Source organism: Vicia villosa, linkage group LG1 (genome assembly GCF_029867415.1).
Source record: "Vicia villosa cultivar HV-30 ecotype Madison, WI linkage group LG1, Vvil1.0, whole genome shotgun sequence".
In the NCBI taxonomy this organism is placed as follows: domain Eukaryota; kingdom Viridiplantae; phylum Streptophyta; class Magnoliopsida; order Fabales; family Fabaceae; genus Vicia; species Vicia villosa.
In genome coordinates, this window is record NC_081180.1 from 44,561,107 (window position 1) to 44,588,367 (window position 27,261).

Below are 27,261 nucleotides of genomic sequence, written 5' to 3' on the forward strand. Positions count from 1 at the left end.
TCGCTCGTATAATTCATACGAATGATTTGGCATACTTATTTAATTTCTAATTAGTGAATCAAAATGTCCAATATAACCTTATATTTTTTCAACATAGTCAATTCATACGGCTTATATTTTGAATTCAGTTCACCACCACAAAATTTCTTCCTCTCTTTTACACTCTCCTTGCTCAAACTATTCAATACTGCACCACATAATTCCTTCTCTTTCACATCGAAAAATCAAATTCTTATATAATTTCTCCTTTCTTTTCTCTCTTTCACACATAGTGTCAATAATTTTCCAGTATTTATATAATTTATTCACCTTGTAACTCTTAAAAAAAACCATGAACATACTTTCACTCTTTTCCTTCACTCTCAATTATCTTGTTCTATTTTTTTCAATTAAAATGAAATTTTAAAGTGATTTTTATGTTCAAAGTAATACTATAAATTTTTATATCAAGTAAGGGAGGAAAAAATATTTTGGGCAGAAGGTGTTCGATAAAATGCATGTTAGAAATGCAGTAGAATAAAGAAGAGAAAATTGATGGCTTTGAGTCATATTTCCAACACTTACATGTATCATTGGGAATGAATAATGGTATGAACTATGTAATACAATTCAAGAATGTTTAGTTTACAACAATAACTGATTTCTTTTCTCATGTTACATATCATGAAATAAAGGCATCAATTTTATATTGTTATGAAATGATATTGAACTAGTGCTATTGAATTTTGGTTGCAGGTGACATAAACTAAAAAAGCTACAGGGTGACAAGTGGTGTAGTTTTGAATTGTTTGGGTAGCAGCATAATGTTTCTTCTTCAAATTCTGTCTCAACTTGTTAATTTTGTCTGCCGTTCGGAAGCTGTTGATTAGAGTTTAGTTTTTGTCGATTGACAATTCATTGTGTGGTTTGATTTAGGGATACATTTAGTGAACTGCTTTAGTTCAAAACATATTTGAGGTCGGCTATTGTGACAGAGTGCTAGAAAACTCTTCTTTTATTTTTGATGTCATAGTTTAATGGTTTTGTATTAGCTGTGTTCTGTTATATGAATTAGAAGGTTTGTTTTAGAGTTTGTTTTTTATCCTTTTGGTTCTATTTTCATTGTACTGGTGTTGTGTGTTAGTGCACAACTTGTTGCAATATTTGACAATTGAATATAATGAATAACGATACTTTCCAAAATCAAGTAAAACCAAATTCATAATTTTTATTTTAACATCAATTACATAAAAACCATTCAAATTGAAATGTTTAAATGTTAAGACAAAGTAACACTAGATAGTTGCTTCAACAGTCAGCTTCTTTTAACAAATGGTCAATCATTCCAAATCATCTTCTTTAACAAATGGTTAATCATTCCAACTCTCATCTTCCAAAGCATCTTTCTCATGTCATCATAATGAAGGATGAACATATTTACTGTCATGTGCCTGCAAAAAGAGAAAAAGAAAATAATGGTTATTTGTAATGAAATTTGACTATATTTAATCAATGATTTTAATAATATAAATGTAAATATTTAAATAATATTATGAGTTAGAATATATTTTCACCTTATTAACATCATTAAGATATATTAGATTTGGATTGAAGGGAGCTGAATTTTTTGAAGTATCACATCTATTTCCACAAAAGTAGCTTTGACCACACTATATAATATACATAAATAACATGGTATCAAGGCAATTGATAGTTTTCAACTAAACAAAATTAAAAAATAAAAGTAGTAAATTCCATTTACTTGAAGACTCTCTTCTGTGCTTATACAGTTAACATCAATGGATTGAGATAGAGAAAACTCTTCACTTTCTTGAACTTTAGATATACATGGTACCTGTTATAGAAACAATATCAAATTATACATATATATGCTATAAAGTTTAAATAGATAAATAAACTTAAATTTTCAAAATTACCTCTTCTTGACTTTGATAATTGTTACTTTTTGTAGTTTTCTTTCCTACAAGTTTCTTTTTCACAGTCTCATCAACCTTAGAAGCTTTTCTTTTTGACGGAGGACGCCCTTTACTTCTAGTCACTATAGGGTCAAGAATTGTAGTCATATGCTTTTGAACCAAATTATCCCTTTGAATAATTTCAGAAGAACTTTCTTTACATGTCAACTCAATTTTCAAATCCTTGATCCAATTCATCACTTTTAATAAATCATCTTCAGTCCCTATCCCCACAGAAGCAACTTCATAAAAGGCATCACAAGCTTTACTAACACGCTGCAATTCAACATTTTCAACTAAAGGATCAAAGCCACATTTAATAAGTGTATGTTTCCGCTTAATATCCTTCCTCCATCTTGACATTACATAAGAAGATGGCACTGACTCAGTTTTAGCCGTGAGCTTAAGAACACAAAGAATATGTCGGCATAAAATACCTTTAAACTCAAATAAGCAACATGTACATTGTATTTCAAAATCCTTCTCATTGAAGAGTACCTTGAACTTCATATCTTTAACTTTATCATGTACCTTCTTACTTTCTATAACACAAAATGTTAAATGTAAACCATCTGTTCTATCAAAGAAAGCATGACAGTACATCATAGAAGCAACTTCTATTTGAAATTCTTTGAATTTTGCATTGGTAAATGCCTTTTGGAACTGAGTCTCAAATCCAAAATAACTTATACAAGCAATTTTTGTATTAAATGAGCTGAAATCTGCTATGCTTTCCTTTTCAATTTTGTCTTTCAATGCATTGTCATATTGTTCAACAAATTGCTTCAATGTTGTCTTTGAGTTCACATACCCATCAAAAAATGAGTTCATACATTCACTTCGTTGTGTAGTTGACATTCCAGCCCAAAATGTGTCCCTCACATACACAGGGACCCAACGATGTCGCTCATCAAACAACCCTTTCAACCATTCATTACCATCCAGTTTGTAACATCCAATCATTTTTCCCACTTCTCCATGAAATCACTTATGCTCGATGAATCATACACAGCATCATGCAAAAGTATTTTAATAGACTCATAATTTGAGTGTCTACCCAATTTTTCTGGAACCTTTTTCATTATATGCCACAAACACCACTGATGGCGAGCTTTCGGAAAGACGACCTCAATTGCATTCTTCATTGCTCTATCTTGATCAGTGATTATGGAATTCGGTGCACGCCCATGCATACATTCTAACCATGTTGTGAACAACCAAGAAAAAGTTTTGGTGTCTTCATTAGACAGTAAACCACAACCTAACAAAATTGACTGGCCATGATGATTTACTCCAACAAAAGGAGCAAAAGGCATGTCATATTTATTTGTTAAATAAGTGGTGTCAAAAGTTACAACTTCACCAAAATACTCATAAGCAGCTCTACATCTCGCATCAGCCCAAAATACATTTCGCAGTCGACTTTTGTCATCCACATCCATTACATAATAAAACTGACTATTTTTCTTTTGCATTCTAACAAAGTAATTTTGAATAGCTTCAGCATCTCCTGTCCCAAGTCGAAGACGTCTTACTTTGTCTATATAGTTTCTACAATCTTTTTCTCCAAATGTAAGATTATCATAGCCATTTGCTTCAACAACCATAGATCGAAAATTTCTGCTTACATTAATTCCAGCTTGATCATTAAGCTCTAACCTCCTTTTTATATAAGGGTCCAATGTTTTGTTACATCTAAAATATCTTGATTTTGTTGGACTTAGTTCATGATTATGCTCAAGAATAACTCTCGAAACTGTAATTATTCCATCTAAAGACATGCACACATTCACTCTAGCCTTACATTGTGTTCTTGTGATAGGATTTGGCTTCAAAAGATTCTTTGAGTTGCTCCCATAGCTTCTTGCACGACTACAAGCTAGAGTAAAATATTTTTTTCCATCTTCTCCATTTTTTGAACTGATTTTAGCAATTCCAAAACCGATACATCGAGCATAATTCTTGTAATATTTAGTAATTTCTTCTTCAGAGTTAAACTTCATCCCAACTTTAGGTTCTTCATCTTCACCAACAATATTTGCTTCTAAATTATCATGATAATTCTCATTTATATTACTTTCTTCTTCAGATGCAATCATTTTCTCCACTAATGAAACAGATTTAAGAAATAATTAAATCAATAGATGAAAGAAACATGGAAAAATAAAATGCTAAAACCAAGCCGAAAACAAAACAAAATATAAACTATACTCACTGGAAATTGAAGTGAATGCCAAAATAGAAGAAATTGGCAAACTGTTTGTTGAAACCAGAGTGGTAAGAGATGCAAATTATTACACAGCTAGAACAACAAGAACATACAATGGCGGTGACACAGGCGGCGAAAAACAACAGCAAAGCTACCATGAAAACAATTGAGAATTAATTTATTTTTAGGATGAGGGATTACGGCATCGTCACTATATTGTACAAGGGTTATAGGTTGTAGAAGTTGCCGAATTAATGCGCTAAAATTTAGCGGGAAGTTTTTATTCTTTTATTAAATGAGATCGTGTGATAATTATGTGAAGAATATTTATTTATTTTAAAAAACTACAATTAATAAAATAGAATGTGCCTTAAAAAACATGTTCGTATGATTCGTGACTTTTACCATTCGTTCCAAATAGCAGTGCTGATTTATAATAACTAAATATATATTTAACATTATTTTTAATATATTTAGTTGATTACAAATAGAGCTGTAATATTTATAAACATTGAATGGCAATTTAGGGAGAACGTTGTCTTCTGATTATCTGTTGATAAGTTGATAGTATGTCAGTCTTTCTCAACTCAAGTACTAAAGCGACCCTTTCTTCGTGAGTTGTGTTTAGTTGAAAAAGAAACAAAACGACTCACTACACTCTCACACTCACACGGGATCCTAACAATCCACCATCATCACCATGGAAACTTCTTCATCGGAAACCCCCACAGTTCGCGTCTTCAACATCCCACAATGCGCCACCGCCAAAGACCTCCTCAACTTCCTTGAATCCACCCTCGGCCCCTCCTCCGTCTTCGCCCTAGAAATCTTCACCGACCACTCCAACTGGAAATCCCGCGGTTCCGGCCGTATCCAGTTCGAAACCTTCCAAGCCAAATCACAAGCCCTATCTCTCTCCCAAGACAACAAACTCCTCTTCAACTCCCACTTCCTCCGCCTCTCTGCTTCCGGCGACGACATCGTTCCTAGACCTTCTCTTCCTAGTAACCGTCTCCATAACGGTGTTCTCCACGCCGGTTTCCCTAGCGGTCCTGATTGCATGAGTGTTCTTCAGTCATGGGAAGGCGTTCAGGGTTGGATCATGCCGGAAAGGAATAGGCTTGACTTCTGGGTTACTCATGATGATCAGTGTTTTAAGCTTGAGATTCCTTTTGAAAATATGTTGGAGTGTGATGGATATTGTTCTGATGATTCTAAACCTAATGCACTTCTCTTGAAGGTAATCTATCTATTTGGATTAGTGCATGTTTGGATTCATTCATTTCAGTTTTTTATTTGGTGTATCTACTTTTAAGATCCTTTGGGAAAGCTTATGATTTTTGTCAGTAAGTTGTTTTCAGCTTATTTTCAAGATAGCTTATGAAAATAGTTTAACATTAGTTTATCTTTTGTTATAGAAATAACTTGAGGCCTGTGTGGATAAACAACTTATTGGCAGCTTATAGCATCTGTGCTTACGAAAATAAGCGCTTATGAATAAGGTTATATAAGTCATTCTTATAGCAAATAGAGTTAATTTTAATAGTTTTTAAATGTGCTATTCCTATGAGTTGTTCTCACAAGCTATATTGAAGAACTTACAAAAATAAGTTTAAAAAAGTTTAAATGTCATAAGTTGTTTTGATAAAATCTCCCTAACTGTGTCACAATTTCTGTCAGATAAGCTTGAATAAGCTAATCCAAACACGCTCTTATACTTAAAGCACTTATTTGATAATCGGTTATGGTATAGTTATGCTATTTATTCAAACAGGACATTACTTCTCTGTTATTGATTTATTGTTTTGTCCACGAAGTTACAGCTGGTTTCTCCTTTTTATTGTTTTTTCTCAGCTGAAATATGCACCAAGGATATATCAGAAAAAGGAGGGGCCAAATGTAGCTTCCAAGTTTAAGGCTAATAGGTATCGATTTTGTAAGGATAATTTTGAGTTTACGTGGGTGCGCACCACTGACTTCACAACTTTAAAATCAATTGGGCACTCTACCTCGTTTTTCTGGGAAATTGTGGAAGAATCGTTTGATTCTGAAGTTTTTCAAAGTTTCCCGCTTTACAGAGAGAATTTGAAGGATCTAAGTCTGGAAGATGGGGAAGAATTATGTTCTCCAACTGAAACGGTTCCACTTGTTAAGTGTCGTTCAGATTCTAAGTTGCCTTATGAGGCTCTTTTTCAATTGAACTCTCTTGTTCATACTCATAAAATTAGTCTTGCTTCAGTGGATGATGAGTTGATTGATTTGTTGGCAAGTTTGGATGAAGAAACTAAGGCTGTGATTTTTCAGAAATTGCACAAGCTGAATTCCACTTGTTATGAGCCTCTAAAATATGTGAAGACTCAATTACATGTGCTTAGTATAAAGAAAAAAAGTGTTCTCCCATTACAACAGAAAAGGTTGGCGGATAATAACATAATGAGATGTCATCGAGCCTTGATTACCCCGTCAAAGATTTATTGCCTTGGTCCTGAGCTTGAAACCTCAAACCATGTGGTAAAACATTTTGCAACATATGCTTCAGACTTCATGAGGATTACATTTGTTGATGAGGATTGGAGTAAGCTTCCAACTAATGCAATATCAACTAGTTTGCAAAGGGGAATCTTCGCAAAGCCTTTTAAAACTGAAATATATAAGCGGGTATTGAATATTCTTCGAGATGGCGTTTTAATTGGATCAAAACGATTTGAGTTTCTCGCGTTCTCTGCTAGTCAACTGCGGTCAAACTCTGTTTGGTTATTTGCTTCTAATGACAAAGTGAAAGCAGCAGATATCAGAGAATGGATGGGAAGCTTCAAAAATATCCGTAGTGTTTCGAAATGTGCTGCACGAATGGGTCAGTTGTTCAGTTCTTCCAGGCAAACTTTTGAAATGGCCCCTCAAGATGTGGATTTAATTCCAGATATTGAAATCACCTCTGATGGTATAAACTACTGTTTCTCAGATGGTATTGGAAAGATTTCCCAAACTTTTGCACGGCAACTTGCTCAAAAGCTAAAATTGGACCAAAACCGGATTCCTTCAGCATTTCAAATTCGGTATGGTGGATATAAAGGTGTCATTGCTGTTGACCCCCATTCTTCTAGGAAGTTATCATTGCGTAATAGTATGCTGAAGTTCGAATCCAAAAACAGTATGCTTTGCATAACCAAATGCAGTGAGTCAATGCCGTGCTTTCTTAATCGAGAGATTATATCTCTGCTGTCCACATTAGGAGTAAAAGATGAGGCGCTTTTGGCATTGCAAGAGGGTCAGTTGCAGTTGCTAGGGAAGATGTTGACTGACAGGGAGGCGGCTTTGGATGTTCTAGAAAGTTTAAGTGGAGCTGATTCAAAAAGCATTCTAGTGAAGATGTTGCATGGATTTTATGAGCCAAACAGCGAGCCTTACCTATCAATGATGCTCAAGGCTCATTATGCATACCAGTTATCTGATTTGAAAAGCAGATGCCGGATATTTGTCCCCAAGGGCCGAGTCTTGATAGGCTGCTTGGATGAAACTGGTATTTTGAATTATGGCCAAGTATTTGTTCGCATAAGTGTGACAAAAACTAAGGAAAAATCTGGAGATGAAAATTTAAGGGACGTCGATGGTGATGGTAGCACATGTATTATAGTTGGTAAGGTGGTGGTCACCAAAAATCCTTGTCTTCACCCAGGAGATATCAGAGTCCTTGATGCTGTCTACAATGAAGAATTAGAAGAAAATGGATTGAAGGATTGCCTTGTATTTCCCCAAAAAGGACCTAGGTATGTATATAATGGACTAGATTTGCAAGCATTTGATTGCAATAATTTGTTTTATTCAAGATAGAATAATCACTTCTTTTACATTAATTTTTGGTCAGTGTGTTTTCCTTAACTCTAATATGTCTTTCATCACGCACTTACAAAAGGGGGCATGTCCGGGGTTGGGGGATTTAAAGGGTCATTAGCTAGGCCATCATTGTATGGCATGATATTTCAGATTTGGAACATTCAACAGCCTCTTCATTCTCAGTGCTATCATTTGCTTTTGCAAAAACAAAAATCCTTGGGTTAAATGAATTTGGTGCCAATTTGTTAGTTTGTCCGTTGTATTCACATCCCTTAAGTTTTGCTGTCTGCATAAGCAGTTCCAATTTTTTGGTGCCAATTTTTTGTTTGGTAGACAAGTTGATTGTGATATGATCTTTTTTATTATTCTTTTACTCATATAAGATATGAAACCACTCATAAGCTATTAGGCTTACACTTCACGATTTTAACTTTTTGGATAGTGGGTTCTTGACATGGTTGCAAAATCTTTATGACTAAAATGATCAGAAGTTTTAGCATAAAGTAGAGTAGGAAAACACAAAGGGCTATTGCATGAGCGGTGTTCGTAAGGTTTAAAAAACCATTCCCAAACTTTCAATTAACCATTTCTGTTATTGCTTTCTAATACTTGTTGGGCCGACAGGCCTCATCCAAATGAATGCTCTGGAGGCGATCTTGATGGGGATTTATTTTTCGTAAGCTGGGACAAAGATCTGATTCCTGCTGAAACTGATAATCCAATGGACTACACAGGAAGAAGACCTCGTATAATGGACCACAAGGTGACACTAGAGGTAATTTCTCAACAAAGTTGCTTGGTTTTTACTTGTTTTCTATTTATTATTGGTACTTCAAGTTGAAGTATTGTCTGGCCCTGAGACACGGGGTTCTATTCAACCATTTCCATTTGACATTTTGTCATATTACTACCAGTGTCTGTCAGTGTTATTTCCGGTGTTCGTGTTTGTGCACTGTTAATTTTCTTTTGATGAATTTAAAATTGCTCCTTATTTGTTTGTTACCTGTGTAGGAAATACACCAATTTTTTGTTGATTACATGATCAACGATACTTTGGGTGCTATCTCCACCGCACATCTGGTTCATGCTGACCGTGAACCAGAAAAGGCCAGGAGTAGAAAATGTCTGGAGTTGGCTGAGCTTCATTCCATGGCTGTTGACTTTGCAAAGACCGGAGCTCCTGCAGAAATGCCTAGAGCTTTGAAACCAAGGGAATTTCCAGATTTCATGGAGAGGTTTGAAAAGCCTATGTATGTATCGAGAGGGGTACTAGGAAAACTATACCGCGCCTTAGTTGAATCAACATTGCAAGTAAGGTCTAACATTGTCTTGTCGGAGAAGCTTACTGAAGAAGCATATGATTGTCAACTTGAGGTTAATGGTTTTGAGTTCTTTCTCGAGACTGCCTCAAGCCACAGAGAAATGTATGCACAGAAGATGATCTCTTTAATGAGCTTCTATGGTGCAGAGACCGAGGATGAAATGCTAACGGGTAACTTGCTAAAACGTGCTTCATATTTGCAGCGCGATAACAGGAGATACGGAGATATGAAGGATCGAATTCTGATATCGGTAAAGGATCTTCAACGTGAAGCTAAAGGATGGTTTGAAAGTGATTGTCAGCCGGAAGAATATCAACTTATGGCTTCTGCATGGTATCATGTGACCTATCATCCCAAATATTACCATGAAAGCTCCACCTTTTTAAGCTTCCCATGGATTGTTGGTGACATTTTATTGCATATCAAGTCTGCAAATAGCTCACTATAGCTATTGCGTTGCAGAAAAAAATTGACTTGAAAGATTTGTCACTAGTTTCCAATGTAATTTTAATCGTATCATCTAACTAGAACATTATGGGCAGAATTAATGTAATTTTAACTGTTGTATCATCTAACTAGAACATTATGGGAAGAATTTAATCAATGTAGCCGATCCCACTTAGTGGAATAGGACTTGGTTGTTGTTGTTGTTGTATCTATCTAATATTATACTTACTCTAATCTATTTCACATAAATCCAAGGTTACTATTATAAACAACGATTGTCTTTTCATATTAATTGAGTTACTGATATATTTGATCTCTATATAGATTACATATGTCAATTATTCAATACACTTGAAAATAGAATAATGGTTTATAATACTGGAGGAAGTATTTTCCACTTGTATTTATATTAATGGAAAATCGCTAATGATTAATACATTTAGCTTGGTAATATTTTTGTTAATGACTTTCTCTAGTGCTATGTGCAATAGGAGGATATAGAGAAAGTGTTGGAAAGAGTTTTGTAAATAAACTACTTCTACAGAATAGGTGCACAGAAAATAGAAAACATGATATCAGATGAAATTTAAAATTCAGGGTAAATAAGAGATGACATTAAAAAAAGACAAACATTTAAAACATAATTTAGGTGTATTAATTACTAAGTGAGGTCACATAGTATGGACACTAGAGGTAAATGAGGTCACAGGGGTAACAACAATGTAGTCAAATAGACATCATCATTGCTTCTAGTTTAGACCGGCATCTAGGCTTATAGGAGCATTTGTTAACAGAAGAATAGTGGGTGGTGGTGTTTGTATAAAGCTGATATCAATGGCTTTATCTGCTGCAAGATACAAGTTTGAGGTGTAGAATTCATTTGGTGATACAGGCTGTCACATACAGGTTATCTTGAAGGTATATAGGATTGGGTGGTTCAGCATAAAAGATCAAATTATTGGGATCAGAGGACGTACCTGAGCGCGACAAGGATATCCAGTAGAGGGATGAAGCTCGGCCGATTGCTTCAATTTTGCCGAAGTGTGGATGCGCACTGCTTCATCAGGACTAAATTATGGCTTGAAGAGGCTATTGGAAAATTGATTCGCATTGGCTGGTAGGGCTGTTCTGATTCTTGCGAGATGTGAAAGACTGTTAATTTGGAAAAAATTTCCTGGTATAAAGAAGATATTGAGGTAGGGATTATTGATCTAATCAAAGTGTGCTTTTAAAACCATACTCTTACTATGAAAATAATATATGGGAGAAGGATCAGATGTTGGGTCTGCTCATATGCCTTTGGCTATACTCATGTAGTTTATAATTATTAGAAGCGTAGTATAAGATAGGCTTTTACGTTGTAGCATGTGATATTTGGCTATACTCCTGTAGTTTATAATTATTAGAAGCGCAGTATAAGATAGGCTTTTATGTTGTAGCATGTGATATATTGCACCATGCATTTGTATGTTTAAGAGTTTGTAAGTATAGATTACCATGCATATGTGTAGAGGAGTGTTGCATGGTGACATGAGCTTCTATAAATATGAGAGTGTCATGGCTTGTAAGGATTTACTCATTAAAGCACAATGTAAAATGAAATTCAAACATTTTATAATGGTATCATTTACCTAGTTCGATTCCTTCCGTCTTCTAACTAACTCTAATTCGGTCGTAACTAACTGCTACAATCTTCTTAAGTTCCAAGAAGTGAAATTTCACCTTCTTCCATCCATTTGTCGCCATGACCGAATCGTCTCAAGCTGCAACAGTTAGAAGCTTAGCTCATAATTCTCAAGTAATCGCAACCAATGTCTCTGATTCTTCTTCATCGCATCAGTTTGGTCCAAAAATTTCGATTAAACTGCTAGACGATATTTACCTTATGTATAATCAACATGTTGAAAGATTCATCTTGTGAAACCTTGTTTTATAGGTGATATGTTTTTAACAAGGACAACAATTTTTGATGATGACAACTAATGACGAGTCAAGTATAAGCGGTTAAGCGGATACAAATGCAAACTTAAGTATTAGGGTTTGATAGACTTAGCTATTTGATGGTGGCAATCAAATGGAATATAACTCAAGCCTCATCTCAATGGAACTCAAGCAAGTGCATACAAAAAAAATATCTGACAAAGTCTTGAAGTACAAGAAAATCCTACCTTAATTAGTATGAGTAAATACTTAGTAAAGCATAAGAGCGTTCTCGTAAAAGTACACGGCTAAAGCGCACACACACTAAAACATCTTTTCAAACCGATTTTTATCAAGAAAATATCTTCAAACATGACTTGAAGTTGTGCTGGATGAATTCGAATCTGTCCGAATAGCTATGGGCAAAAAAAATTATTTGTTAATCGATTGGGACATTAACCTAATTGATTAGCTCAATTCAAAATTGAGCTTCAAGCAATTAGGACAACACCTTAATGATGTGCAACGACTAAATATCTTTTCTTTCCTATTTTGAACTTACAATCGATTATATTTTGAATATCTAATCAATTAGCATTAGATGCTAACCGATTAGTATGTCTTAAAAAGGAATAAATTCAAATTCCTTTTTGAGTCAACCTCTAGTCTATAAATAGAGGTTCATTCCCGCATTTCAAATAATCTTGAGCCGTGTTTTGACACTTCTCATTTTCACTCTCTCTAAATTTTTATTTTACTTTCTCTCACTAATATTTTAACTGAAGTGCTTCTGCGTGGAACATCTTTTATGAGTGAGGATAATTTGTAATTCTAGAAGGGTAGAATTGTAAAATTCACCAAGGAAATATTTTGTATACACTTTAGTTGAATATTATCCATTTAGTGATTATTTGTGGGTTAGAAGCTAAACCCGTAAAAGGCTTTGGTTTCGGGATTGTGTGATCAAGCCCTAGTTTAAGTTCGAGATCAGCCCATGATAAAATCTCTCCCAGGTTCTTGGTTAGTCCAATATAAAATCAAGATTAGTTTAAAGCTCAGCCCAATATTAAAAGCTTTATAGGTTCGAGATTAGCTCGGTATTAAAATCTTTCAAATTGTTGGTTAGTTAGTGATAAAATTAAGGTTTAAGGTTTGTGAGCTCAGCCCGTGATAAAACCTTGCAAAATTTGTTTAGAGACTTTAATGTACAAGTTTGATTTCGAAAAAGAATGCAAGGTGACATATTTTATGTTGAATTTATCTCTATTTATATTGTTATAACAATAATTACTTTTTTGAATGTATTTTAATTATTTGTTTATTAAGTTTAAGTTATTCAAAGACATTTGTTTCATTCAAGTGTGTTAATGATGATGATGATGATGTAATTAATATAAATATTATGGTTGGCTAATTTTAAGTTTTAAAATTATTTTTGTATTTGTATATATGATTGTGTTTAATTTTTTTTACTTTAAAAAAGAATGTGAAACATAATTATGAAATGATGATGAAGACCTTACAAAGAAAGTCAAAAAGATGGAGATGATATCATGATTTTTTTTTAATAATTGTTTGTATTTTGGTTTATTTAGATTAAATTTGTCCAAATTAATTTTATCTATCTACTTTTCTTGGATAATTGTCTTGATATTTAAAATTTTGGAAATGCTAACCAGTGCCCTTAGGGCAATGGTTAAGACTTTAAAAATAGTAAATTTATCTCGGTAATCTGTGTATTTAATGCATCGAAAATTGAAATATTAAATTTTTTATAAAGTATTTTCTTTTTTTAGAATGCTTAACCATTGCCTTGAGGGCACTAGTTAGCAAGACCGTTAAAATTATCATCCAATTCTATTTTAGTATGCATTCTGAAATATTTATTAGCATGTTTTTGTGTGGATATTTGACAATTCTAATTTTCTACTTTTTCTATGCATTATGAGATATTTTTATTATGAGTTTTTGTGTTATCTACTTTTAATATAATAAAGTACAATACATATGAAATCCTATAATTATCCTTATAATCACCAATTTGAGAGTGATAATCGGGGACATAACGGTAATTGCATCTTCTTTATTATTTTAATTAATAAATAAATATTATAATTATTTAGTAACAATAATTATAACCAATTAAATTACACAAATCCTAATTATTACTAATTGTTACATTGGAACACGCTTTGTAACCAAATTCACACGGTTTACGCTTTGTAACCAAATTCACACGGTTTTGTTTTTCCATGCATTGAAAAATACACCAGTTTTAATTTTTAGTCCATTCCATTGTGTCATGCAGACATAGAGCCAAGTGAAGTCTGCATAATTTCAAATTTGCATACCTTTTCCATTCCTCTCATTCAATTTCGTTTGCCTCTTGAATCCTATAATAACTACATAATGCATCTCTCATCCACAAGTTCAACCCTAAACCCATTTTCTTTATTCCATACACAACAGTATTTTTATTGCTTTTACGGTTTAGTGTATTGGGAATTGTTGAACCATTGTATGAGTCCCTCCATCTATCTCTTTGAATCACCTTTTCTTCTTTCATTCTCTGTTATTTATTTCCACCTTCTTCATTCTTTGCATTCTCAATTTTTTATTCTCTTCCTTTGCTCCTCATTCACTGCTCTGCCATCATTCAGTTGCTCTGCTTAACTTCAGATCTTACTATTCTGCATATCTACGAATTTGATTTTCAATTTTAATTTCTGATTCTCTAATATAATTTTTGTTTGTTTCAGGATTTTAAATTCAGATACATGAAGACAAAAGTTTTGCTTTATAATAGATTTGTGATTTGCACCATCATCTGCATTCAGTTTCCTTACCTTTAATTCATTAATGTATTTTTTTGCAGTGACAAAGAGTGGAAAATTTGACTGCATCAAAGATATTAACGACCACAAAGAAACGTGGAGTTGATTTAATGAGATAAGAAAGAGGGTATGGTGTTTACTTGATTTTATTACAATAGAGAAGACATAAATCAGAGAAAGAAAAAATGATTTTGGATTGAAATAAACACTTTTTATAAGTGTTTTTGGAGATAAAAAGTTATTTTTACGTTGCTGCACACAAAATTTACATCACTGCATTCTCTTTCCTTCTTCATGGTTACTTCTTTTATTTATTTTTCTTTAATTTTTAATTAAATGGTGAAATGTCATTTCTTACTTGATTTGAAAAATTCAATATAAAAATAATTAAGATTATTTTTATTAATTATTATTGTTAATTAAGAGTCGTTAGTTTTAATTATTAAGATTTAGTTTTTTTAATAAATAAAGTGAAAGGTTTAAATTTTCCCACTTTATTTTTCTAAACTCTTAACTTTTCATTTTTCTACATTACTCTTACTTTATTTTTTTTGAAAAAGAAAAAAAATATATGAGAAATAGAAAGTGGAAAAGTTTAATTACAGAGCATTCCATTGAGAGATATATATTTTGTTTATTTTATAGAATGAGTATTATCTTCTAAATATTGCTTTAAAAATTTAGGGTGTTATTATATATATATATATATATATATATATATATATATATATATATATATATATATATATATATATATATATATATATATATATATATATATATATATTAATTTTTAATATATAAGACCATCAAATTATCTACTATCTATATAAGAAAATCAATAGCCGATTTAAGGTCATTTTTCATACCCTAATTATCTCATTAATCTCTAAACAATTCTTAGGGTCTATATCAATAATGACATTAATCCACAGAATCTTTTTACGGCTATATAATTAACATTCTTAATTATTTGTTTTTTTCCAAAAATTGCAATTGTCTTTTGGTATTGAATGAGAATATGAAAAAAAAGACAATAATTAAATGAGAATATGAAAATATTAATTGAATGATAATAAAGAAAAATATTTATTCAATGATAATAAGAAATCGGAAGGCAATAATTTTTTATAAATGAATATTTTACATGGACAATAACAATAGCTGAATACACAAAAATCACAAGATCATTTTGGTCCTATAAAAATGGATTTAATAAATTAAGTATGATTTTTTATAAATTTATCTTAAAAAAATATCATAAATTAAAAGAAAATAATTATATTTAATATTATGACTTAATACAAGAAAAAAAATACTTAACTCCTTCTAATAAGAATTTCTGATGATTAATTTTGATTTCAAACTAATAGATAAAAAATATTTATTTAATATTTGATCTAAATTATCTTAAAATAATTGGAATATTCTTACATTACCAAAATATAATATGGTATAATCCATATTTTTTTTAAATTTTCTTATATATGTAATTCATATAAATACTTATTAATAAAACGTTAAATTAATTAATTCAATTTTATTTTGATTTTCAAATTTGTTTTTGATTTAGAGTGTCAATTTTATAGGCAACAATAATTTGCTTCTATAAAAATTGTTTCAATCAATTAAATATGATTTCTTTTATAATTTTTTTAAGCAAAAATATCATATACCTGATAAAAAATGATATATATTATTATTACATGATACAAATAAAAATAAAATTGACATGAAAAAATGTTAGCATTTATTTATGATAAGATGTTAACATTTATTCTAAAAGTTGATACATATATTTGTTTTTATTAAAAAACATGAGAAAATTATGATTGATGAATAAACAAATTTTTTTATGAAAGACACAAATTTATTTCTTTTTTATATTTAAAACAAAAGGCCAAGATATCAACTATTATATATTTATTTACTATTTATAAAAATATTATATATAAGTAGTGTACATCCTCATATTTAATTCTTTAAAAAAAACTTTTAATATATTTAATTGAAAAAAAATGGGTATATGAATTTCACGGGAGAGTTTAAAATTGGGATTGCAATTTTCTCACGTAAAATTTCAAAAGGAAGGATAAGATTTCACGGGTGAGTTTGACTACGATTCTCTCATATAAAAATTTCACCAAAAATAAAGTGTCTTCATGGTTCGGAGGACCATCTTAAATTCCAATAAATTAAATATATGATTCACTGAAGTTCAATGGAGAGTTAAAAAGGATTAGGATTTGATTTAATTCATAAATTAAATATGATTTTTCAATTTATTTATTTCAATCTAAATTAAAAATTAACTACACAAATAATTATAAATTGCATTAAATTATTACGTGCCAAATATTTACGTTCCAATTAAATTATTACCATTTTTATTATGTGACTCTTTATGCCAAATATTTATGTTTCAAATAATTCAATCATGCTTTGTTTCTTTTTCCAATTTAATTATTTTGATTCTCAATTTTAATTGTAGCTAACAAGTCTTAAATGCATTATTACTTTAAATATTAATCATATATATATATATATATAATCATATTTGACCTAAAGTCTTTTCCCAAACCCTATTATACTTCCAACAGTTTTTCTCGGTTAAAGAAATTAACATATTGGTAACAGAAAATTAACCTTTTGAATTCCCACTCTATTCATTCATCAAATTTTTGTTTCGATTTATAGTAGATTTATGATTCACACCAACCTAGGGATGTCAACGGGGCGGGGGCGGGGATACATTCCCATCACAATCCCCGCCCTCGAATTTATTCTCCATCCCCACTTCGGGTCCCCGCTACGGGGGAATTTTTTCCCCATCCCCGTCCCCGCGGATCCCCGCGGGTCCCCACGGATCGCCGCGGTTCATGCGGAGATCTATAAACATGATTTTTTATTTATTATTTTAAATCAAATTAATAGTAAAAGCTTCAAAAACTAACCACAAAAAATTTAGAAATTATTCCTTTTTGATAAATATATTGTTTTAACAATATTTAATCTATAATATTGAGGGCCATGACCACCAAAATTTCAAACAAAAAAATTGAAATAATCATTTAGATCCCACTCTTTTACAAATAATACATACATATTTTTAATTTTTGTATAAGATTAATCATATGAAATGAAAAATAAACTTACATAATAATTTAAAATTATACATAAATTCAGGACATTATGCTATTTTAGGCGGGGCGGGGATTCCACGGGGCGGGGGATATTTACGCCACCCCCGTCCCCGAAGTGTCTTCGGGGAGACTTTGTTCCCCATCCCCGTGGGGGGAAAATTCCCCGTCTTTGGGGCCCCAAACGGGGATCCACGGGATCCCTGCTAATGGAGGCAAATTGACATCCCTACACCAACCTCTGCGTTTGGTTTACTTGCCTTTTATTAATTAATGTATTTTTTCAGTGACAAAGAGTAGAAAATTTGACTACATCAAGGACAATAACAAAAAAAAATGGAGATGGTTCGATGGGAGAACAGTCTCATTTTTCATTAAATTTTCATAATAATCAACATTAAGAGTTTATTAATAACAATTATACAGTTATTTATGGCGAAAAAAATTCACACGATTAACTTTTTTTTTTGTTTTCCAATCCTAATTTATTTAATAAAATATTAAATAGTTTTATTTTATTTTATCGCAATAAAAGACCCAATAGAGGTAGATTTTAGTTGTAGTAGGTTTTAGTTGTAGGTGGTAATAATTAATAGTCTTTTTTAATTAGAAGTTTGAAGAAAATGTCATTGGGAATATGTAGTTTTAGGTGATAATAATTAGTCTTCTTTTTTAACATTTGCAATTATTAATATTTTTTAAGAAATAATTGTTCTACTATTATAATAACTACTATCATAATAAGAAAATCGATGTCTACCAAAATTAATTTCATGTCCAAGTTTACACAAATATTTTAATCCGATTTTCATGCCTTCAATTGTCTTTTTTCATCATCAACTCATATTAGCATGCCTTATGTCTTTAATATTTGACAATATCTAAAAACAATCATTATTTCTTTTGCATGCTACAAGTTTTCCAATCAATTCCAATATCTAAAAGTAATCATTACGGTTGGGGCACATGTTAGTTTTTCCCTTAATCATAAAAAAGTGAAATTTATATAACTCTCTACCTTCCATACAATATCAACAAATATATAGTACCTTGACATAATTCAAATTCAAATAGAGGAATCAATATAAAATAATTGTAAATAAACATACAAAAAAGATTTTGTATAGAATTAAAAATTAAAAATTAAATGCATATAACATCTTTCAATACGCATTATTGTATCTTTCCCATTGAAAATAGTTGACATTACTTCTAATTTATATTCATTTCTTTAATATCTATAAAAAAAATATTTGACATTAATTCTAATTTATATTCATTTTATTAAATATATCAAATATAAAGAAAGAGTTGGTATATAAATCTTTTTCTGTCAAGATTATAAATAAAATTATACGTTATTTTTTATTTAATAAATGTTCTATTTTTGTTATTGGATATGCAATTTGAATTAAATATTTTTGCTGTTTTTACTTCATTAATTAGTATTTTTGATTCGGTATGAGTAGTTAACACAGATATGAGAATTTAACGACATATATGTGATAAGTAACATTAATATTAATAATATACATCTTTTTTACAAATTTTTCTTTGGTAAATTAAATTAAATATATATTTAAAGTTAAATAATGAGATTTAAATGTGTTGCATTGAATTATAATATGTCATTTCATTATTTTTTGTTTCTTGATTTATATAGATGTTATAATTTTTTTTTGCAATTTTTTATTTTGATAATTTGAATTTGCAATTTGAATCATGCTCATAAAAAGGCGGGTAGACATACTAGGGGCGGAAGCCCATAAAAATTGTTGATAATGTGCGTCTGCGGAAAAAAAGGCGGGTAGACATACTAGGGGTGGGAGCCCATAAAAATTGTTGATAATGATAGTACATAATAACTACATTATCTCAATTTTTATTTATTTTTTTACTTTTTATCAAGAACTATATTTTTTTAGAGTTAAAATTGTAATCAACAATAATAATTAATTATCTCTAATATTATTTTAATTTTTATCCAACATAAATATCATCATTGAAAACAACTACAAATTGATAAATTAAATTAATATTGATATGATAATCATCATTGAAGAAATTATTTCGCTTAATTAATATATATTTTAATATAATTCTTTAACTATAACCATATTATATTTATTTAATATTTATACCGACTTTACGTGACCCGTGCGGGCGCACGGGTCCTTTACTAGTTATGAATAGAAACAACAACTTTGGTTAGATATTTATTTTTTCAATAAAAACGAAAAATTAACCACTTCAATTTTTATTTTTTTTCATTTTTATTGATGCAAGATGTGTTTTAACATATTCTAAGAGATCTCTTCCATTCCATCTCCTTCCTGTTACATCATCACAGCATTTAGCGAACATCTTTACTACAGATATTTTCAAGTTCGATCTTGATCTTGCTCTCTCACACAATTGTTTTCAAGTTTGGTCTCCTCAATATATGTGGACCAGAATGAGGGGGGGATATTAGACTATATTATCAATATAGTCTAATATTATCAATATGTTATGTAGTTCGTTAACTTTCCTAATTCTATAAGTTAGGTCAGTCAATTGGTTAGCTTAGTTACCTTTCCTCATTCTATTAGTTAGGCCGGTTAGTTTGTTAGCTTTAGTTAATTTTCCTCATTCTATTAGTTATGTCAGCTAGTTTGTTAACTTACTCCCTCCGTCTCATAATAAGTGTCCCATTTGCATTTTTTTCTTGTCTCAAATTAATTGTCCATTTACATTTCCAATGCATCAATCATTATTATTTTTCCACTATTATACCCCTATTTATTGACTTTCATGTTATTCAACTACCATTAATAGGGGTATTCTAGTAAATGATATTAACTTATTTACAAAAACCAATACATTCAATCATTTTCTTAAAAACCGCGCATTGCTCAAATAGGACATTTATTATGAGACGGAGGGAGTATGTTTAAACAAATTGACCACTTCTATGCAATGTCAAAGGTAATTAATTTTCATTTTCATTTTCATTTTCAATTCTTCATTTAATCTCAATACTGAAAGTAGTATGTATGTACATCAAATTACTTGTTCTAAACATGAATTGATTTAATAGATCTTTTACATATGTGCCCAAAAAGAGAATCATTAATAACAAGATAAAAACACTTTACGCTACGCTACCCACCAAAAAAAACTCTCACTCGAAAACGACGTAGTCATAATACACATTGTGACCTCCTCCAACATGTTCCTTGAAGCATATCAACTTGTCCCCAACTCCCTTGATTTATATCCCTTCACAATCACTCATTCATATCATCCAATACATGAAAATGAAATATTCATTTCGAAGGTGAACAAGATATTCCGAATAAAAAACAAGTTGAAAATATCCTAATTTCACAGCCAATTAATTTCATGAAAGTCTCGTTTTATTGCAATTATATGAAAGCAACACTCCACCGCCCCATATATTAGTCCATCCATCCATAATAATCATTAGCCATTATGAAATTTAAAAACAAAATTAAGAATTACAAGCTAAGCCTCATCATTTCTCATGGTTTATTAAAAAATTATTAACAGCCATCAAAAAAAAAAAATTCGATTGTAATAGTAATATAACCATTTAAGTTTTGTTACCGACATATGTACAACATAAAAAGAAATTAAAAAAGAAAAAAGAAAGTAATTTTTCATATTATAGAATGGTTAATAACAAAAAAAAGGGTAAAATAAAAAGAAAGCGACACGATGGAGTGGTATACACCGTGTAATGCTCTTTTCAGTTTCACCAACCAAACCCTACTACTCATTCTCCAGCTCACACAATGTGTACACTCCAGCGCATCATAGCTCACGCGGCCCAATCAATCAAACCAAACCGCCAATTTCACAATCCGGCTCCGGCGCGACTGATTTACCATTAGCGGCGGCGTACCGCGTGGAGAAATTGCGAAATCCGTCGTCGCGGCTATCCTCGTTCTGTCCCTCATCGAAGTTCAAGGCGTAACTCAACGGATCGTATTGGTACTTATTAGCCATGCGTCTGGAGGATCGGTGTTGGCTGAATTTCCGGATGAACGTTTTCCATCTTGGACCAGCGACGATCTCTGACCAGGCTCGGAGTTTCTTTAAGGCTTTGAGACCGCGTGACCACCAGCGGTCAGCGGTGGTTGTGGTGGTGGTGGGATTGGATTGGGAAAAGGAGGCGGAGCGGACGCGCTCCCACCAGATGGAACGGCGGCGTGAGGCGAAGCAGGTGGGGAAGCATAAGGCGTTTGATCGCTGTTGAGGATGAGCGATGGGTGTGGAGTCGGATTCAAGCTCTTGTTCAAGGGACATGTCAGAAACTGAAATGAATGGTGATTTTGTTCGAAAAATGATTGAGTGATGAATGATGATGAAGTAATATTACAGTGTTTTGTGCAGAGAATGTGAGGAAAGGTTTTTTCTTTCTTTTGAATAATGAACAAATGGTTTGAGTTATGAATAAATAATAGAATTGGGTGGCCACATGTATATTTAATATCTTATTGTAATTTAGTGCACACTATACTTCAGCCACTTACGCTGCTCACCCTACTTTTATTAATGAGTAATATTATTTTTATCCTTTAATTCCGAACACTATCTCAACACGTATCTCCCTCCCTATTTATGTTTAAAGGATAAAATAGATTTATAGATATGTCCAAACACTATATTGTAATAAAAAGTGTCTAACCATTATTTTCATTTATTAATATGGAGTTATTTCATCCGTTTAAACACTTATAAAATTATTGATTATTTTTAATTTCCAACATAAATTTTAGAGAATCTAATGATATAGTTTATTATACTAATTTTAGTTTATTATAGAGGGGAAATGAGCGCACCCAGAAAAACAAAAGCCGAGTCACACGCCTTTGGCACGGATATCTCGTAATCTAACACCCGCGACAGTAACTACTACCGAGTCGACACAGCTGAGTGTTAGCTCTTATCCATAATTTTGTCGTCTCAGTCAAAACAAAGCATATTTCCTTTCTAATTGCCTCGTGTCTTTTGTCCCATCTCATTTTATCTTTTATTTTCTTCAATTTTAAATAATTAAATATATTTATAAATAAAAAAAGAGTTAACTGGGTGACTATTTTCAGTTTTTTACAATTATGAAAAACTATATACACAATTACCCTTTTTAATTATATAGTTTATATAAAAAATAAACTGGATTTTTTTTTAATTTTTAATTTTCTCTTTTTTTTGCTAAATTTTTTATTTTAATTTTAAAAATTAAATTAGCTAAGCTAATAAAATATGCAAATTAATAATATAGACAAAAAATCAATCTGATAAGTGATAATACTTTATATTACATTTGGACAATATCTTTTGTTTTGTCTTATGGTTAAATTTCAATACAAATACAAATATGGTTAAATTTTGTATTCCATCATTCTCTCTTAAGTTTATTTCAATACAAATATGGTTAAATTTTGAATGACCATTAAAATTTCTCTCTATTTAGTCATACATTATAGCACATTATCTCCGGAGGCCAGAATATTCAAGTTGATATTTGCGTGATTGTTTTGTGGATATTGAACCGCAATAAGGGATAAGATGAGTAAATTAGACTTTGTTAATGTTTTAATGGTGAAAGTGTTCATATAGAAAGAAACGTGAAATGAAATAAATCAGACACTATTTGCCTATTTTTGTGGGGGAAAAAAGTTAATTAGATATGAAAATGTCCACAAGTCATTATAAAACAGAGAGTAAAATATATATGAAACCGTTCATCCAGCTTTATAAAAAATTGGCTTAAAATGATTAGAATAAAATAAAATAAATCTAACACTAAGCACCTGTCCTTGTGAAAAAAAAAAAAGACAAAATGAATTTAACACCGTTCAATTTCCTTGTACATAAAAATAAATTGAGTAAAATAGATATAACTCTTATTACTTTTATTATGTTAAAAAGTAATTAGTCAAATAAAATGTTGCTAATTTCCCTTTTCACTTATTTTAAAAGTACACGTCAACCTAAAATAGAGTGCAAAATTATTGTTCAATATTTTCTTTGAAACTACTCAGCCTTTGCACTTGAGACAAAGAACAAATATTTATGGCTCCATGACCAAACCAAACGAAACGAGTCCCATGAATGCAGTGTCAAAAAGATGTAATCTATTGATCAATTTTTGGAACAACCCCTCAGTTTTATTAAAGGTTGCAGCCAGCATCATTTGGCTCAATGAGGCACCGTATTTTTGGAAAGAACTCAAAGTGACCAGGTGAGAATATCCTCGCAATCACCACTGATTTCACAAAGTTAGAAATATTATAAGATGAACTTTGTCGCCTACAACATACTGTCTCAAAGGCCTCTAAAATAATTTAGCAGAAAAGTGACAGTTTTTTCTTTGATCTGCTTCCTTTAAGGGTTGAATGAGAATTCTGCAACTGTTGACTCTCTCAAATAGTATCAATCAAGACATTACCATACCTCGCTCAAGAACAATGCGTTTTCATTTCAATGGTAATTCAACAAGAACATAAATTACAAGTTGGCATCTTGTCTAATCCTACAATTCCTACTGCCCAAACAAAGACTCAACACTCTCGTGTCAGAGGCTAAGTTCTTTTCTACAAAATCTGCCTCCTTGAGGGAGCACATAGCCGCATCATTTGAGTGAGGCAGGAAATGGATCATTTTGTCCTAGCCCTACCAGCTATACTGAATTCACAAGCTACGCCCAGTCAGTTACACTGACATAATGCACAAATTAAGGCCTTGAAACAAAACAAAACATGGATCCTTATTGAACATCAACAAAGGAACAAACACATCCAACTCAAGTGGTTAAACTATAAAAGATTACTACTAAAGATCCCGTGCACTTGTGGGGGGAAATTGCAGAAAGCAGAGGTGTAAAATTCCGCTACATGTCAATAGCAGAATACTTTTCTTAGAATGGACAGATAAATAGATTCCTTCAAACTCCAAAGATACATGTGACATCATATTAGTCATATTCAAAGTAAGATGAGCATTACAGAGACTTAGTAGATGAAAGAAAATGAGTATAATGGCCCAAGAAATGACCCAAATCAACTCTGAACATGAGGAGGAGGTGGAAAACACGACAAGAAGCCCCAGGGCTAGAATTAGGGCCAAACGCAAAAGGGTGAAGCCCAAATGGCTAAGGGTCTGCTATTGAGCAAGCCTACACATTATCATATTATTTAGATCCTTCTATCAAAGCAAGTCATCCTTATGTAATGGAAAGATTCTAGGCAATGAATTGCCACCCCGAAGTGAGAAAACAATCTGATGCCAGATATTTTTAGAAGACCAACTTATATTTCCGTGTTAGTATTTTTTAGAGGTAAGATTTGAGTATTTAGTCTTAAAGAACTAGCACACCAAAGCAATCGGCATATCTATATAGATAATCAACCAAATAATATCCTCCAAATCATTGTAGAATTTAACCAAATATTAAGTCTCACAATAACTAGAAAAAAGAAAGAAAAAAAAAACATTACAGTAGTTAAATGACTTCATAATGTTTATACTTCATATTCATAGCATTATACATATACTACAAAGTTACAAACAACAATGATAGTAGTATAAAAACAAACAGCAATAGATATTGATTCATCAACACACAATCAGTTATAATAACATACACTGCAGTTCACAACTTTGACTTCATATTATCTATTTCTAAAACAAAGTCAAATTGTTTTCATGTAAGCTATCCTAAAGCGGTTATCGACATAAATTGTTGTCATAAACTCTCAGAAAAAGTCTTACAAGTGCTAATGGTAGTATACTTAAATAAGTCAATCCAAACATACTCTAAGATAATTAGATTATGCAAAAGTTAAGTACTACAAACAACTAATACATAAGCTATTAACAAGTATCTTCAAAATGAAACACAGACACTGAAAGTTGGACCTACTTTTCACATATCCATAGAAAACCCGAGATCACGACCATGAACAGTCAAGAAAACATTACCGGCAGTATCCGAATTACCAGTATCAAGAGCAATAGCAGCGAATATCGATCGGAAAGCACCACAAACCACAGCAGTGGAAGAAGAATTAGTCTTGGGCGAAACACGAACCACCTTATGCAACCCCAAACGCACTCCATCAACGGCACAAGAAGAGTCCACATTGGAGATCAACGATAATCGACGGTTCATCTCTTTGGCAGAAACATCAACGTCTTTGGAAAGCAAATTGAAAGAAACCGAGGTTTCTATGATAGTAGCACCAAAAATGCTGAAAGCTTTGTTGTTCTCTTCGGAGAAGGAAGCGTGAGTCATAGCACGACGGAGAAGACTTATGGTCTTGAAAGTGTACCTGATCAGCGATTAAGATGTTAGATTAAGAAAATTGAAAATGAAAAGAGAAAGGGAAGAACAGAGGCAAACCCTAGTTGTTTTTGGAGGGTTTCGAGGGATGATGCAAATGGTGAGAATGAGTGTCCCTGAATAGTGACATGGGGAAAGATCACGATGATGAAGAGAGCGAATACGGTGAAGGTGGGAGTGGTACGAGTGGATCGCATTTTGAACTCAACAGAACTTTGCAATTCGTCGTGATCTTCGCTATCACACTCTACTCAAGTTCAAAGCCCGGTTACTTCCTTGCGAATTGGTTACCCGCAAGGGAAATAAAACTACCTTTATTTTTTTTTGGAAAATGCCGAAGTTTAGGAAGAAAATGTGGTGGCATGTTACCATTGGATTAACCATTTTAATAACCAGTTGTCTATGTTGGGAAGTATTTTACACATTTAATTAATTAAAATTATGGATTTGTTTAAAATGTTTGACTTTTATTTTACTTTTTTTAAAATGAAACATTTGAAGGATTAAGATCTATAAATGATGTAAAAGTTTTTTATCGACAATGTATATGAATTAAACTTTTGATTTCAATTTTTGATTGATCTTCTGTTAGTTAATAATAAATTTACTTGGTTCAACCTAAGTGGAAGGCGATGAGTAGGTTAGATAGATTCTTGTTATTAGGTGAGTTGATTGAAGAATGGAATGTGGCTAGTTAAATGGTGGGAATAAGGATTTTTTTTCTTTATCATTGTCGTATTTATATTAAGGGGAATGCTACAGACTGGAGTCTTAAACCTTTGAAGTTTTTTGATTGTTGGATTCAACATCCAGAGTTCTTGCCTTTTATGGAGAAAAGTTGGTATTCTTCTATTTTTTCGATTAGTACGATGTTTATTTTCAAAGAGAAATTAAAGTTTCTTAAAGCAGAGTTGAGAAGTTAGAATAAAAAGGTTTTTGGTATTCTTGACCTTGGGGTGGATATGGCGATCAATTAGTTTAATGCTTTGGATTTTGAAGTTGCTAGTGTTGACTTGTTGGATGGGAATGTTTTCGCTCAAAAGAGATCACTAGTAACTACTAAAGTGTGGAAATAAAGTTTGGTAAAAGAGAGCATGCTTAGACCAAAATGGTTACTTGAAGGGGATTCAAATTCAAATTTTTTTCATAAGGCGGTGAGATAGAGATTTTGAAGAAATAGCTTATTGGGGCTTAATTCAGCTAATGGGTGGGTTGATAAGGTGGAAGATGTGAAAAGTGAGGTCAAG

General features: G+C 31.7%; 3 protein-coding genes and 1 pseudogene across 3 annotated transcripts; 1 reads left to right on the forward strand and 3 right to left on the reverse strand.

Annotated features, from left to right (window-relative positions):
• Nucleotides 1-1,394: 1,394 nt before the first annotated feature.
• LOC131624006 (protein FAR1-RELATED SEQUENCE 6-like) lies at nucleotides 1,395-4,080 on the reverse strand (annotated as a pseudogene).
• Nucleotides 4,081-4,852: 772 nt separating this feature from the next.
• LOC131635983 (RNA-dependent RNA polymerase 2-like) lies at nucleotides 4,853-10,042 on the forward strand. Its single transcript, XM_058906619.1, has 4 exons — nucleotides 4,853-5,404; nucleotides 6,019-7,931; nucleotides 8,623-8,773; nucleotides 9,010-10,042. The coding sequence occupies exons 1-4, from the start codon at nucleotides 4,865-4,867 to the stop codon at nucleotides 9,766-9,768; spliced, it is 3,363 nt and encodes a 1,120-aa protein (XP_058762602.1). The 5' UTR covers nucleotides 4,853-4,864; the 3' UTR covers nucleotides 9,769-10,042.
• Nucleotides 10,043-21,216: 11,174 nt separating this feature from the next.
• LOC131605171 (uncharacterized) lies at nucleotides 21,217-22,126 on the reverse strand. The gene has a single exon (XM_058877564.1). It carries the CDS (start codon nucleotides 21,970-21,972, stop codon nucleotides 21,502-21,504), a length of 471 nt encoding a protein of 156 aa, XP_058733547.1. The 5' UTR covers nucleotides 21,973-22,126; the 3' UTR covers nucleotides 21,217-21,501.
• A 3,311-nt stretch (nucleotides 22,127-25,437) lies between these two features.
• On the reverse strand, nucleotides 25,438-26,339 carry LOC131605179 (protein NUCLEAR FUSION DEFECTIVE 2-like). Its single transcript, XM_058877569.1, has 2 exons — nucleotides 26,075-26,339; nucleotides 25,438-26,003 (listed from the first exon to the last, which is right to left on the reverse strand). Exons 1-2 carry the CDS (start codon nucleotides 26,209-26,211, stop codon nucleotides 25,598-25,600), a joined length of 543 nt encoding a protein of 180 aa, XP_058733552.1. The 5' UTR covers nucleotides 26,212-26,339; the 3' UTR covers nucleotides 25,438-25,597.
• Between the last annotated feature and the right edge of the window lie 922 nt (nucleotides 26,340-27,261).

What these genes read in the sequence shown, in the direction of transcription:
- LOC131635983 (XM_058906619.1), top strand. Translation starts at nt 4,865, where the DNA reads ATGGAAACTTCTTCATCGGAAACCCCCACAGTTCGCGTCTTCAACATC. An exon ending in CTAATGCACTTCTCTTGAAG is followed by an intron (nt 5,405 to 6,018) that starts GTAATCTATCTA and finishes GTTTTTTCTCAG; the next exon opens with CTGAAATATGCACCAAGGAT. An exon ending in ACCACAAGGTGACACTAGAG is followed by an intron (nt 8,774 to 9,009) that starts GTAATTTCTCAA and finishes TTACCTGTGTAG; the next exon opens with GAAATACACCAATTTTTTGT.
- LOC131605171 (XM_058877564.1), bottom strand. Translation starts at nt 21,972, where the DNA reads ATGTCCCTTGAACAAGAGCTTGAATCCGACTCCACACCCATCGCTCAT.
- LOC131605179 (XM_058877569.1), bottom strand. Translation starts at nt 26,211, where the DNA reads ATGCGATCCACTCGTACCACTCCCACCTTCACCGTATTCGCTCTCTTC. An exon ending in ACCCTCCAAAAACAACTAGG is followed by an intron (nt 26,004 to 26,074) that starts GTTTGCCTCTGT and finishes ATCGCTGATCAG; the next exon opens with GTACACTTTCAAGACCATAA.